The sequence below is a fragment of the Arvicola amphibius genome, chromosome 5, assembly GCF_903992535.2.
Source record: "Arvicola amphibius chromosome 5, mArvAmp1.2, whole genome shotgun sequence".
Classification (NCBI taxonomy): Eukaryota; Metazoa; Chordata; class Mammalia; order Rodentia; family Cricetidae; genus Arvicola; species Arvicola amphibius.
Window position 1 is genome coordinate 30,839,067 of NC_052051.1, and position 14,265 is coordinate 30,853,331.

A 14,265-nucleotide genomic window follows, 5' to 3' on the forward strand; every position below is an offset into this window, starting at 1 on the left:
CAAAGGCTGTGTAGCTGCAGTTGTCTGGCTTCTCTATAATTTCAGGCCCAAGACTCAGCAGACGCTGATTAACCAATCCATCTACCATATGTGCAGAAAGAGACGGCCAGCCTCACTCCCGGCAGGGAAAATTGGCATCCATCTTGGTTCACATGGAGATGTCCTTCTAATCTACAGCCGTGCTGGCGCAGCGAAACTTCCATGGCCTGAAATACCTTTTGCTGGCTTCATTGCGAGCTGCGTGTGCATGATAAGAATGTATTATTTATAAGACCGCCGTTAGTAATGAGCTATTACACTAATGGCTCATTGTGTTGGGGATTTGATTTCAAATGGCATGGATCACACATTCTGATGAAAATGAGAAAAACATGTTTTGCCATTAGGAACAAAGATTTAGCATTCTCCAATCCCACAACCTGTTATATTCCCATCACTGGGCTAGGGTTGTAACAACTTACAAAAGCCCACAGTCAGAGGCGGCAGCAGAGCAAGGACAGAAGGTGGACATGTCTGCTCTGGTCTTTGGGTTCCTTTCAAATGACTGCCTGGAGATACACCGTTCTGGAATACCAATTTGCAGACCTCGCCTGGGGAATGTTGGTGTGTGTGTCACTTGTACAGTGCAGAGGCATTGGCTGCTGTTACCGTTCAGCGGACACAGGTTTTTTTGCCGTCAAAGTCTGGAGGACAAAACTGGAGATTTTGCTCTTCTTGTCTGTCCTGTGAGTGTCTGCATGACCACACAGTTAAGATTTAGGACACTGGAAAACCATCTGTGAGCTTGCCTTGTCTTCACGAACAGGTCTAACTCACAGACACGTGTGTGCTTTAACATTCATAACGCTGCTCCCAAAACCCCACAGTCAGGCATCCTTTTTGGGTGACAATATTTCATAATGAGGGCTTTTGTCCTCGTTGTGACCGTTACTGGCTTTCATCCCCTTCTCTTGATGCCAAGTGCACCGCTAACCTGGCAGGCTCTCTCCCGCCTGCAGGTCAGTGGTGCTTTCTCAGACCACTGCTGCCCATGTCCTGGATGATGCCAAAACAGACGCTCTGCCCATCTGTCTCTAGGAACCGCCTTGGCCTCCAACCACCCTTCCTTGAAATCTCAGCTTGGAATAAACACCAGATGTCAAGGTACACTTATGACAAGGAACCTGCAGCAAAGCCACAGCTCAGAACTCCTCCAAAGTAGCAAACAGGAAAAAGAAAGTCAACAATTCCTCAACAAGGCAATGGCTTTTCTCCTAACGCAAGCCAAGCCCTCAAGCACTCTATGTGCTCAGCCTGAAACCGTCCTGTACTGGGTTGGAAAGAGGCACACTTGATGTACGTTGTCCTGTTACCCCTGGTTCGTGGTAGCTGCAGGGTAAACGGACCAGCCAAAGAAACCCACCCTGGACCTGAAACCAGAGGCTAGTGAAAGAAACCCACCCTAGACCTGAAACCAGAGATAGTGAAAGAAACACACCCTGACTCTGAAACCAGAGCCAGTGAAAGAAATAGGCCCTGGCCCCAAAAAGCTAAAAAAGAGGAAGTGAAAGAAACATAGTTTGGTCTTGAAATGGGAGCCAACTCTGCCCCGACCAACTAAACCAACCAATCCCTAAGCAGGAAAACTAACCAATCTCTGATCAGAAAAATCTCCCTGGATAAACTCCACCCCTAAGAAGCCCTATATAAACCCTTCTGCCTGTTCAGTTGTGGGCAGCCCTTTCCCACCCTGGCAGAGGCAGCCACTCTCCTGGACGCCTCCTTCCCAAATAAATCTCTTACTTAAAAGAGTTTTGGGTGACGATCTTTCCCCAATGGAGAAAAGAAGAACCTTTGCGGAGACTTTCCCTTAGGGGAGCTGAGCAGAGAAAGTAACAACTTTTCTCTGGAGCCGTGGAGATTGCTACATTTTTGCAGTGTCTCTGCTTTAGCAGAGTGAAGCAAAAGAAGTAAGATGAGCAGAGCAGAAGAAGGGGATAGCTTTGCTAGGACGTTCCTACAGCGGAACAGAGCAGAGCTCAGCTGTAACAGCTCTCTCTAGGACAGGAGCAAGACCGCTATGTCCTGCAGGGAAATCACCCCCTACCACACCCCAGCTCCACATATTGCTTGACTTCCTGATGAGTCAGACCTGACTTCCTGAGTCAGGACACCTTTCCCTCTAGAGCTGTCCCTTTGCTGCTCCAGAACTGGAACACTCACTTACAGTGGCTGCCCCAGTAGATGTTAACAAATGCTGATGCAGTGTTAGGAAGGAATGCCCAGATGTTTAGTGCTTGCCAATGGAAAAATACTGTCATCATGGTAGTTTCAAGTTGCCAACTGATGTCATCACACATGGAGTAGAGACGAAGGGAAGAGATATGTGATGGTATGTTATTAAATACTATGTCCACGGGATAAGACCCCAGACAAAATCCCCAAGAGCTACATAATACTACAAGAAATCAATTGAACCCTTTTAAGATTATTTACTATAATTTCTTACACTGTAAGTTTATACAAGTGGCCTTTCTTGTTTGGGGGTTTGTTTGCTGTTTTGTTTTTGGGACAGGGTCACATGTTATCTAGATTGGCCTTGAACTGGTTATTTAACTATGGATGACCTTGAACTTTTGATCCTCCTGTCTATGACTTCCAAGTGTTAGGATTACAGGTATGTGCCACCATGCTGGGTTTATATGGCAGGAACTCTACCCAGTGAGCTACATCCGCAGCCTATACAACTTTTTTGTTTTTGTTTTTGTTTTATTTTTGTTTGTTTATTTGGTTTTTGGTTTTTCAAGACAGGGTTTCTCTGTATAATAGCCCTGGCTGTCCTGGAACTAGTCTTGTAGACCAGGCTGGCCTCGAACTCACAGGGATCTGCCTGTCTCTGCCTCCTGAGTGCTGAGATTAAAGGCATGAGCCTACAAGTTTTAATGATGGCTATGTTCAGCAAATAGCTTGCAAAGTTCCTGAGGATTTAACAACTAGCTCTCTCAAGCTAGACCAGATACCTTCACCCAGGGTAGTGACATGTCCAGGATGACAGGTAGGGTGGGGGTGGGACAGTAGGACCAGTATTTAGCTTGAACCCGGAAAGGCTTCAGACACAAGATGTGGCTTTCCTGCCTGGTTCCTGTTCCCAGGCCCTGCCTATGTCCTTGTCCTTGAATAAGATCTGTGGTCTCCTTTCTCTGGAACATAAAGCCTTTGGAGGAGACTGGGTTGACCCCTTCACCTCTTAGGGACACCAACGTCACAGGGTTGGCACTGCCACTTCCCACCTGTGGCTTTCTTTGCCTCCATGTTTACATGGAAAGTGAAAGAAATAGACCAAGAAAAAGAACAAGGCAGAGGTCACAACTGTGGTAGATCACTTCCTCAAGGGATTTGGGGTGGCACTAACACCCTAAATAAAACCAGAGAACTAAAAGACTCCTACAAATGAAGACTGGATCACATAGATGGAGACTTAATAGAAAGATCAAAGTCCTTGTTCAGGCTCTGCATGATTTGTTGCCTGTAGTTTTCAGTGGTTGTGGAAAAACACTACTTTTCAAAATGGTGCTGCTTTGGCCCAAATGCTTCCTGACCCTTCTTTTCTCATCAGCCTAGAGCTGAAGGCTGAGTGGTGAAGACAGCCATCAACCAGGCCGCACCTCAAGACCGCCTGGGGACCGTTAGATGCTCCCCAGCTACTCCAGCAGAACACCCCACTTCCAGTAAGAGAGAGGGACTTTTAATGTCTCCTCACTCAGAAACCTGAAAGAAGGGACCCCTGTACCCTACCTTGGACTGGAACTCTCCTCAGAGCCCCCACCATGCTGCCATTGTCTCCATCTATGATGCTAATAACTCTTCTAATAAATCTCTTGTCACAAAGGGCCATCCAACTCAGTATGTCCTTGAATTCCAAGCCAAAACTTGCATTACTATTCTATTTATTATTATTATTGATGTTGTTATTGCTACCACCACCCTACTGGGAGTAAAATGATCTCCCTGCAGCTTTTGTTGTTCTGTTTTGTTTTTGAAATAGAGTGGCCTGCCCCAGTCTTCTAAGTACAAGGATTCCAGATGTGAACCAACATGGCTGGCTTCACTGTGCTTTTGACTAACACTTCCCAAATGACTAATGAGACTGACATCTTATGATGCCGAATGACGTCTTCTCGTGTGCCACTGACAATTTTTGTATCCTTTTTTGAAGGTGAGGCTGTCAATCAAATCCTTTGCCCACATCTATTTTGGAGTATTTGACTCTGTATTCATTATTGTAAGAATTATGACACTGGCATGAAGTTGGCACAAAGTCTGAATGTCTTCCGGGAGAGTCTCGTAGTCACCAAGGCTGTGAGGCCCAATATGGAAGCAAGCCTTAAACTGCTCACCTTATTTACACAGAATATTTGCTCTCAAATTTCAAGAAAAATCGTATTCTTTAAGAGGTCTTACAGCTTCAGCAAAAGAGAAAAGAATGTATGAAGAATGAATCCCTAAAAATATCACCCCAGAAACAAAATTGCAAATTCCAATTTTTAATGCTTTTCAAGCAGCTGGCATAGAAATCCCTTTTAAAAATCAAAGTCAAACATCCGTTTGCAAACAAAAACATAATTATGATTCTATTAATGAACAGGATGGGTAGGGATCCAAGAGCTCTATTCAATTCATGTTTGTTTACTATTATTATTTATTATTGTTGTTATTGGTTTTTTTCAAGACAGGGTTTCTCTGTGAAACTGTCCTGGCTATCCTAGAACTTACTGTGTAGACCAGGCTGTCCTCGAACTCACAGAGATCCACCTGTCTCTGCCTCCCAATTGCTGGGATTAAAGGCATGCACTACCACTGCCCAGCTGTTAATTATTATTTTTAAAGAGGCTTTAAATTTTTTACTGTAGTATTTATGTGCCTGGATGTGTGTGTGTGTGTGTGTGTGTGTATGTGTGTGTGTGTGTGTGTGTGTGTGTGTGTGTGCGTGTGTGTATTGGGACGTATTTGCCAAGATGCACATACAGAGGTCAAAAAACAACAGTGTGGAGCTAGTTCTCTCCCTCCACTCTTCATAGTTTCCCAGGAGTAAACTCGGGTCACTAGACTCACTGGGCAAGTGCCCTTCTCCTCCACGCCATCTGACCAGCCCACATTTGTTACATTATAAGAAAAGACGAGCCCTAAAAATCATTCAGGCTCTTCCCCATCATGTCTCCTGTCTGGCAAACCAGCTCTCACTATGGAAGTTGAGCTGTTCAATTACAGTTGATACAAGACCTACTCTAGACGTGGGTGACACTACACCAGAACCAAGGGGAAGGTTTTCCAGTTTCTTAATGTAAAGTGCAAGTTCATTGAGCAACAACACCCTGCAACTTAGAGAAAAGCAGCCTCCCCGCCCACACTTTCCTCCCCACCCGCTGCCTGGGTGAGGCCACATCACCTGGGCTTCCTTAGTCCAGGGGCTCCCCAGGCAGCTCAAGTGTGAGAACCCTGCTGCTTCCAGCCGCTTTCCTCGGACTGCGTGAGCATGGGTGAAAGACCCCACTCCTGTGGCCCTATTCTGACATCATACACTCCCTGTGGCCTCTGTCCTACTTTATTCTCCGTTGCTGGGATAAAACACTGACCAAAAACAACAGGGAAAGGAAACGGAAGAAATAATTGACAGGTTTACAGCCCATCATGGAGGGAAGCTGAGGCAGCAGCTGAAGCAGAGACCACGGAGAGATGGTGCTTACTGCTGTATCGTCTTCACCTTGATAACTAGAGAACCAAGGACCACCTGCAAGTTATTAAGGTCTGAGGACAAATGCAAATTTTCAAGTTTCTCTCCCATGCTGCCATTCAGAATCTTAACACTATCAATAAAATGCTGATATTGATCCAACTCTGGCAGAGTGCCACCACTACAGCTATTGCGAGATCAAGGTTCTCAGTTCTCTTTGGTCATTTTCTAAAGATACTTTTCATTGCGCAAAAATGTCTGTCACAGTCATTGGGGCATAACTACGCTGCTGTTTATACAATGTATGTGTCTGAAACTTATGTTTTACAAACTCATGGAATTCTTATGAGTTCCAGAGAGCTGAATCGAAGGATTCACTTTAAACAGGTCAGATATACCCCCCTCTCTTAATTCCCTGACACCCTCCTCCTCAATTACCAGGACCTAAAGAAAAATTTTTTCTTCCTAAACTTAACCTTGTCCTCTGCTCTTCCAATACCTTGCCAGATCCAAGAGACACTGGACAGTTCCACACCACAAATCCTGGACAGGAGTGTGGCAACCAGTTAACCCAGGACGTGACCAGTACCCAGCTTTCTCAGGTCCCCCAAGCTGGCCTGGCATCACCTAGAAGGGTATGCAGGAGGGAAGGGCACATCAACTCCAGGGATGTTCAACAAGCCAGCAGCAGCATGGCTCCTTCCTCTCGTTTCTTTCACTATGTCCCCAGGAGGGTCAGTCACCAACCTCACACACCACAGCATGATTCTCTTCGTCTTGGGCCTCTATTAGTTCAGCCAGGAAGTATTCGCCGTAAATTTCTCTCAGAGTGTTGTCATGGTGCATAAATATTGGCATGAGATCGTCATGGTCTTCCACCCTGTGTAACAGAGAGCCTCGGGTTTAGCATTCGCTCCAGCCATTGCTTTCCTCCCACAGAACGCCTACTGTGTTCTACCCCTGCGGGAAGAGCCAAAGATACAGCAACACCTGTGAAATGGATTGATGCCATCACAGTCAGGACTGTAAGACATTTCAATAGCTTCAAATATCTCAGATGACACTCTAGCTCTCCAGATGAAGAGTGGCAGTGATGGGAAGGACAGGGAGGTGGGTCATGCCAGCAGAGGGGTCAGCGTTGCCGGAGAATGGGAGGTAAGGCATCCAACAGGAACCCAAGGACAGTGGAGGACAGCACTTCCCAAATGTGTTCTAAGGATCACCACTTCTATGGCATTATCCCACAATCCCTTTCCTTTTATAAATTGTTAAAACTCTCGTGTGCGTGTGTGCGTGTGTGTGTGTGTGCATGTGTGCACATGTGTGTCTACCTTGAACTGCAGAACCATTGCTGTCACTATTTACCCTTATGTTTCTGTTCTGAGACATCTCTGCTTCCCACGGAGGGAAAAGTGCTATGAAGGTAACCAAGCCCTGCTCACCATTCTGGGGACATTCACCTTGACTCCCAGTCTCAGGACACTTTACAATGTCCTTGACACCTATTTCAGGAAGTAGGAACTAGGCTTACTACCATATGGTGATGCTGGCTCTTGGACTCCATGTCTTTCTTCATTTCAGTATACCTTTGGGGACATTTCGTGTTGTATTTTACCTAAGATTCTCTAATCTTGTGTTCCTGTTACTAAAAAAAATTACAAATTCCCATGAGTTTCCCAGTAGTGTGTTTGATATAACTATCGACCTTTATTCTCTACCTTATTCATTCATTACTCTATCATCTCCACCGCCCCATTTTATCTTCTAGTATGTTCTCTTTGAGGCTGACACTAGCCCTGTCTACTTAGGGATCCATATGTGCATATGGCTCAATGTTTCCTCCATCTCTGCTGCTGTGCCTCTCATAGCAATCCCAGGGGTCAGGCAGTGCCCTTTCCTCTGTTCAGATGCTCCCAGGGTTTATAAGATAGCTTGCCACAGAGCAGCAGCACGGCCTCGGGATGAGCTCAGGTCTGCCAACAAAAGTCCTGCCTTCGCCAGACCTAAAGTTCACGGTGCCCTTCAAAATGGCATTCTTTTTGACACTCTTTGAAAGCCGGAAGCGGCATGCAAAAATAGTTGAGAGAAGTGTCCTTGGCTCAGTGACCAAGGTTCATCATCCAACCAGATGGGTCACAACTCCTCCCAACCCCGCTGTAACAACCCCCCAGTCTGTCATAGATGACTTCCCCAAATTAGATGTTTTCAACTAAATGATCTCCAACCGGCTCCCAGGATGAAACTTTTGCCTCTACTGACACAGGCTCAACTGCTGCTGGATTAAGTCAGGGCTGGTATCAGCCCCGAAGAGAACATACTAGAAGATAAGATGGGGCAGTGAAGATGATAGAGCAATGAACTAAAAAGCGTAGAGAGAATATAGGTCGACAGTTATCTCAAACACACTATAGGGAAAAGAACATGAATTTGGGGTATTTTTTTTTTTTTTTAGTATCAGGAACACAGTATTAGAGGATCTTAGGTAAAATACAAAACTAAATATTCTCAAAAGCATGTTGAAAAGAAGAAAGAAATGAGATCCAAGAGTCATTTGTGATGTGTGTATGTACATATGTATGTATGCATGCATACACACACACACACACACACATATATATATATAAAAACTCCAAATACCTTAATGAAAAAGATAGATCTCTATAAAACCTCAGAGCTGGACTGGAGATATGGGTGGATCACTTTACCTAGAATGCACAAATCTGGGGATTATCCCCAGAAACATAATACATAAATAAACAGTTAAAAAAAATCAGAGCTGCCTAGCAAAGAGGCGCACCACTTAGGTGACTGGGAGTGAAAGATAAAGAATTTGGAGCCAGCCTGGGCTACAAAGCAATACTCTATCTCAAAACAAAACACCTCTTGGGTGTTGTGGTAAACACCTTTAATCTCAGTACTCAAGAGGAAAAGACAAGCTGATCTCTGTGAGTTCAAGACCAGCCTGGTCTATCTAATCAGTTCCATGCCAGTCAGGGATACACAGTGAGACCCTGTCTCAAAAAAGCAAACCAAACCAAATACCAACTCAGATCTCAGAGCTAAGAAGAGAGCTAGCCAAATACCAAAGGGGAAGACATACATAATATCTACATGTTCCTTGATCAACATGACTTCTGTGTTCCCATGAAGAACTGCAGGGCCACTGAGGAAGAAGCTCCGTGCAAACAAAACAAAACAATGAGAAAAGAACAGTTTGGAGCCCTCTCCTGGAGGGTCACAGTCACATAGTAAAGGCTCAGAGAGCACATGACAAAGAAGGCTTAGCCTTCCTTATGCTTTTCTCCTAACTGGCCCAAAGCACCCTTGGTTCCCTAAACTTCCCTCCTCTTCCTGTGGAAGAGGAGATACTCACGAGGGCAAAGGCAGCACTGGTCAGCCACCACGCTGTGACCCAAGGTGTTGTTAACTGTCAACACTCTGAAAGGACGGAAGGCAGTGGTTCCCATCTAAGCAGCCAAAACCTTGAATTTTACTATCACTCTGGCCCTGATGTCGCCACTGGCCATTTCATTCTCTCACGCCAGGGCATCGGAGGGATTCCCAGGTGTGAGCCAAAATCAAACACCAACTGCATGTTTAAAACACGAGTGCCCTTCAGATGCTGCCCACGTATTTCCGTGTGTATCCGATCACTTGGAGAATTATCAGCGGTCATCTGTGGCCGGGTGACTACACATGTGAAGCTCCACCATAAATCCATCAAAGGTGTTCTTTTGAAAAGACTAGAAGAAAAAAAAACAATACAGCACGGTGCCCAAAGCCAGCCCACTTTGGTCTGGACCCTGCATCTGCCACCTGTGCCTGTCAAAGATGCAGTATTCTGTCTCTGAACTACATCCGCTATACCACGTGATCAGACACGTGTTAAGTGTGAATCAGACTGTAATTACCACTCAGGTGGGAAGAACCAGTAAGAACTGGAGAACACCCATGTCAGCAGGCAGAGTTTTTGACTCCAGAAGGCTGGACCACCACCCTGACATCCCGTTGGCTGCTCCATCCACTGTCAGTGGTCTCACCGCTCTGCTTCCCTTGGCTCCATCAGTCACTTGGGTCCAAGGGCCCTCGCCTCCATCACGTCAGCCTTCTCCCAACCATGTGTGAGCTGACGTATTCATTGTTCTTAGAACGCTTCTTGCCTCTCTTTTACTCAGTACTCCGATCCACTTGCCTGTTCCTAATTCCTGCATCTTTGAAGGCTACCCGCACCATCCACCTCCATTAACACTTCCTTCCAGGCTCCTCTTCCAAAACACTCAACACTGGGATCATCACAGGATATACAGTGTCTCACTATAGCACTGATTATTTTAAGCAAGATGTGGCATCTTAATAACCAAGGAATAAGTTTGGGGGGCACAGAAGATCTAGCACAGCTCTGAATTGTGGTGCAGGAGTGACAGGCAGTAAGGACTGGGTCCTTCCCAAAAACCCCCACTCACAGCTCTGTGAGAAAAGACTACTAATCCCAGGATGCCTCTGGAAATCTGAACCTACAGTACTCCACTGAGAAGGCTTCTACTTAGCCTTCCACCACTCCCTGCTGAGATGCCTGCAAAGGAATTTCACCTCCAAGTCGTAGCATTCTCATTTACAAAAGGAGAGGGGCAGGAATCCTGGGACCAGCAATGGGGTGGCACACACTGGAGCCTTAGCCTACTGCCCACACAGCAAGTGTTTGCCCTCTGTGTGAGGCCTCGCACCCTCAGCAACAAGAACCTGGAACTCTGCTTGTTTCCCACTTACCCTGCACACCACTGTCCACAAGAGGCTTTCTTTTCCCCCCATAAAAAAGAATCCTTGGTGACGCTGTTCGGAGAAGTAATGTTCTAGGAGAAAATAGCCTTTGACTCCATTTTTGAGAACATTTACCCAAAATTAAGGTTGTACCAACACAGGTCAACAAATATCAAACCTATTTTAACAAATGTCAGAGCTATTTTACACGACTAGAAAAATAATTTAATATTCTAATCATTTCTAAGTGCTATGGTGGTTTGAATAAAAATGGCCCCCTTAGGCTCATGTATTTGCATGCTTAGTCACTAGGCAAGCACTATTTGAGAGGGATTAGGAGGCGTGGCCTTGTTGGGGGCAGGCTTGAAAGTTCCCAAAAGCTGACATCACGCTCAGCATTGCTCTGTCTCTGTCTGCGGACCAGGGTGCAGCTCTCAGCTACTTCCCAGGACCCGCTGCCATGCCTGCTGCCACGCTCCTCACCATGAAAAAGAACTAAGCCTCCGAAACTACAAGCCAGCCCCAATTAAATGCTTTCCTTTATAAGAGTCGACATGGCTATTCTGTTTCTTCACAGCAATATAATAATGCTGTGAAGTATATTGAAATGACATTCATATAAGAAAGTCCCAACTCCCAGGACATATCCTAGGTGCATGAACTGGCTTTTTGGAGCCCATTCCCTATGGCGGGATACCTTACTCAATCTTGACTGGGAGGGGAGGGGTGTTTGGTTTTACCTCAACTTGGTATGTCAGACTTTGTTGACTCTCCAAAGAAGGCCTTACTTCCTCTGAGGAGAGGATGGGGAGGGTGGAGGAAGAAAAAAAAAGTGAGGGAGGGGGAACTGGGGCTAGTATGTAAAATTTTAAATTTTTTAAATAAAAGAATCTACCAGGCGGTGGTGGTGCACACCTTTAATCCCAGCACTCGGGAGGCAGAGGCAGGTGGATCTATATGAGTTGGAGGCCAGCCTGGTTCCAGGACAAATTCCAGGACAGCTAGGACTATTACACAGAGAAACCCTGTCTCCAAAAACCAAAACAAAACAAAAACAAACAAACAAACAAACAAACAAACAAAAAACCCTGTGTGCATGTGCGTGTGTGTGTGTGTGTGTAGGTATATGCATGTTTGTGCGCATGTATATGCGTGTGGGGGGTCTATTTCTTGTGGCTATTGAGTGGTGACAGGTTGCATCAGACTAATTGTCTATAGGTATGTATACACAGCTCATCTGTCCAAACAAATTTTTAACAAAGCCCAAACTCAATTTTTATTTATATGATGAATATAATATATGACTCTAGGCCTGGAATCTGAGCCCAGAGTCCAAACTAGAACATGAAATTCGTACACAGCTCAAGCCTCATCACAGAAGATTCTTGTTGTAGATGGCAATTGGCATAGAAACCCAGAACTGGTCAACCAACAGAGAACTTCTGACCCCAGACTCCTGGGCCCCAAGTGGAGTGTCTGGTTACATTCCTCCCCTCCAGCTCAGGGATCCATGAGGAAGAGGGGCCAGAAATACTGTAAAAGCCGAGGGTGGCAGGTGACTGCAAGAGATCGAGGCAGATGTACTCGTGGGCTCACAAGGACTGTGACAGCATGCCTAAGACCTGCACAAGTGCAGGCCAGACAAAGATCCCAGCACGGCTGAGGGGAAGCGCGTCTCAGGTCCTACCTCGAGCCAAGGAGCTATTTACATTTAACTGCAGCTTGTCCAGGGAAGTCAGTTTTCTCCAATGGAGTAACACTCAGGGAAGCCCCTACACCCAGGGTAGTCAGCTAACACAAACTAGACTATGGATTTCTAAAAATAGAGAGATAATATGAAGTTGAGGGACAAAAGGGACAATTTGGGAGGAGTTGTAGGAGGGGATGAATACAATCAAAATAGATGATATGACATTCTCAAAGAATAAGTGAAAGTATTGTTTTTAAAAAAAAAATTGAGACTAGATATGGTGGAAAATAACTTTAACCCAAGCACAAAGTTGGGAAGCAGACAGGTCTCTGAGTCTGAAGCCAGCCTGGTCTACATAGCGGGCTTCAGGCCAGCCAAGGCTACATAGTGAGACCCTGTCTCTGAAGCAAAACAAAATAAAGATAGATAGAAAAAACAGTTCGAGATGGCAATTTTTAACTACATTAATGTACATAGATTTGATCATTATATGCTGTATATTTATATACATACCTAATAAAATTGTGGCCCCAAATTTTCGTGAGTATGAACGTGTGTGTCTGTGTGTGACTGGTATGTTGTAAATGTTTCATACAATAAAGAAACACATAGTCATAATTTAAAACTAAAAAAAAATATTCAGGAATATTTTTCCTGGATATTCAGGACTAAAGATCTAGAGAGACAGAAAGCCCGAAGTCATGAACCTCCCGCAGCCCATTAACAAAGTTGTCCAAAATCAGACCTTAATACCGATTCTCCTGAGAAAAAACAAGAAGTAAACATTCAAGCCTTGAAGTTCTGAACACTGTCCCTTAAGCCCTTCTCCAAAATGGATAGCGAGGAACTTGTTCAACACACTAAATGCATTCCTTGGGGTAATCGATAATTTAAGATCTTGCATCACCCTAAGCGCTAACGCTAAAGGATGACATCAGCCTCCAAGTCTCAAATGGCATATGACAAAGCCAGCCTTGTGGCAAGAATGCCTCTGGCTAAGGAGAGCCATCCATGCAGTAAAATGTCTCTAAGAGCACTCTCCTCTCTCCTCTCTCTCTCTCTCTCTCTCTCTCTCTCTCTCTCTCTCTCTCTCTCTCTCTCAAGACGAGATGACAGCGCCATCTCAGTGCAAGAGTGGCACGCTCAGCAGGCATGTCCTACCATTTGCAGGCTGTTCAGCATGCCCACAGTGATGCCCACAGTGATGACCGCACTGAGGTTATAGAGTCCCTCAGCACGGAGGACAACAGAAACACGGTTCTCTGAGAAGTAGTATTCCTTTACTTCTTCATTCAGAAGGTGGCTTGGGAGGAGAAATCATGAGCTTGTTGATGCTAGCAAGTAAAAAAATACTTGAATTTCTTAGGAGAACAAAAGGTCCAACCCATAAGGATTTGCCATTCTCTTGGGCACTCAGATGTCCAGCAGACTCTGAGAACCAGGTCAAACAAAAGTGGAGCTGAATTCGGTTTTACCTCACTTGGGGAATTGGGTATCTTCTAAATTTAGGGCATGGCAAAAACTAAGGATGGCCTGTGTGGGGGCTCTGGCTGACTTTCTGGAAGATGGAGAGATGAAAAGACAAACTTAGCCATCCTTTCACTGTGTTATTGAGCCAGGAGGGACATGGTGGTGCCTTGGATCCCATAGAACCCTCCTGGCAGTTTGGCCAAGTCTCTTGGCGACACACAGTTTGTCAGATCACATCACTAATGCAACATCCTGTCTGTTCTATATGACCGCCATCCTAGAGGAAAAAGCGCAGGCTGGCTTCCCTTAAGTCAGAGAGATGTGTGTGTCACGTGCTGGGGAAGTTCACCTCAGCAACAGCACAGAGGCAATCTGCATATGCAGACGACTTCCCAGACTCTTCAGCCAGCCTCCAAGCATCTTCCATAGCTAAAGGGTCTGCATTTCTCCAATTAGACTTTAAAATATACTACTAAAAAAGCTGTCACCTTAAATATCACAAATACATTTTATTGTGGTATATTTGAAAAAAAATGATAGAGAATTCAATTTGGTTCTAAAGAATACAGATTGCTTTGTTAAATCATGCTTTTATCAAGAACGCTGTCTTAACACAGGACAGGGCAACACGGGGTTG

At 45.2% G+C, this 14,265-nt stretch overlaps 1 protein-coding gene across 1 annotated transcript in view; it reads right to left on the reverse strand.

Moving 5' to 3' along the window:
- Nucleotides 1-14,265, reverse strand: part of Cfap61 (cilia and flagella associated protein 61) — a 273,757-nt gene that overhangs the window by 232,048 nt on the left and 27,444 nt on the right. The window contains exon 6 of the mRNA XM_042055131.1: nt 6,458-6,590. Coding sequence (XP_041911065.1) covers nt 6,458-6,590 — 133 coding nt within the window. The remainder of the gene's footprint in view (nt 1-6,457; nt 6,591-14,265) is intronic.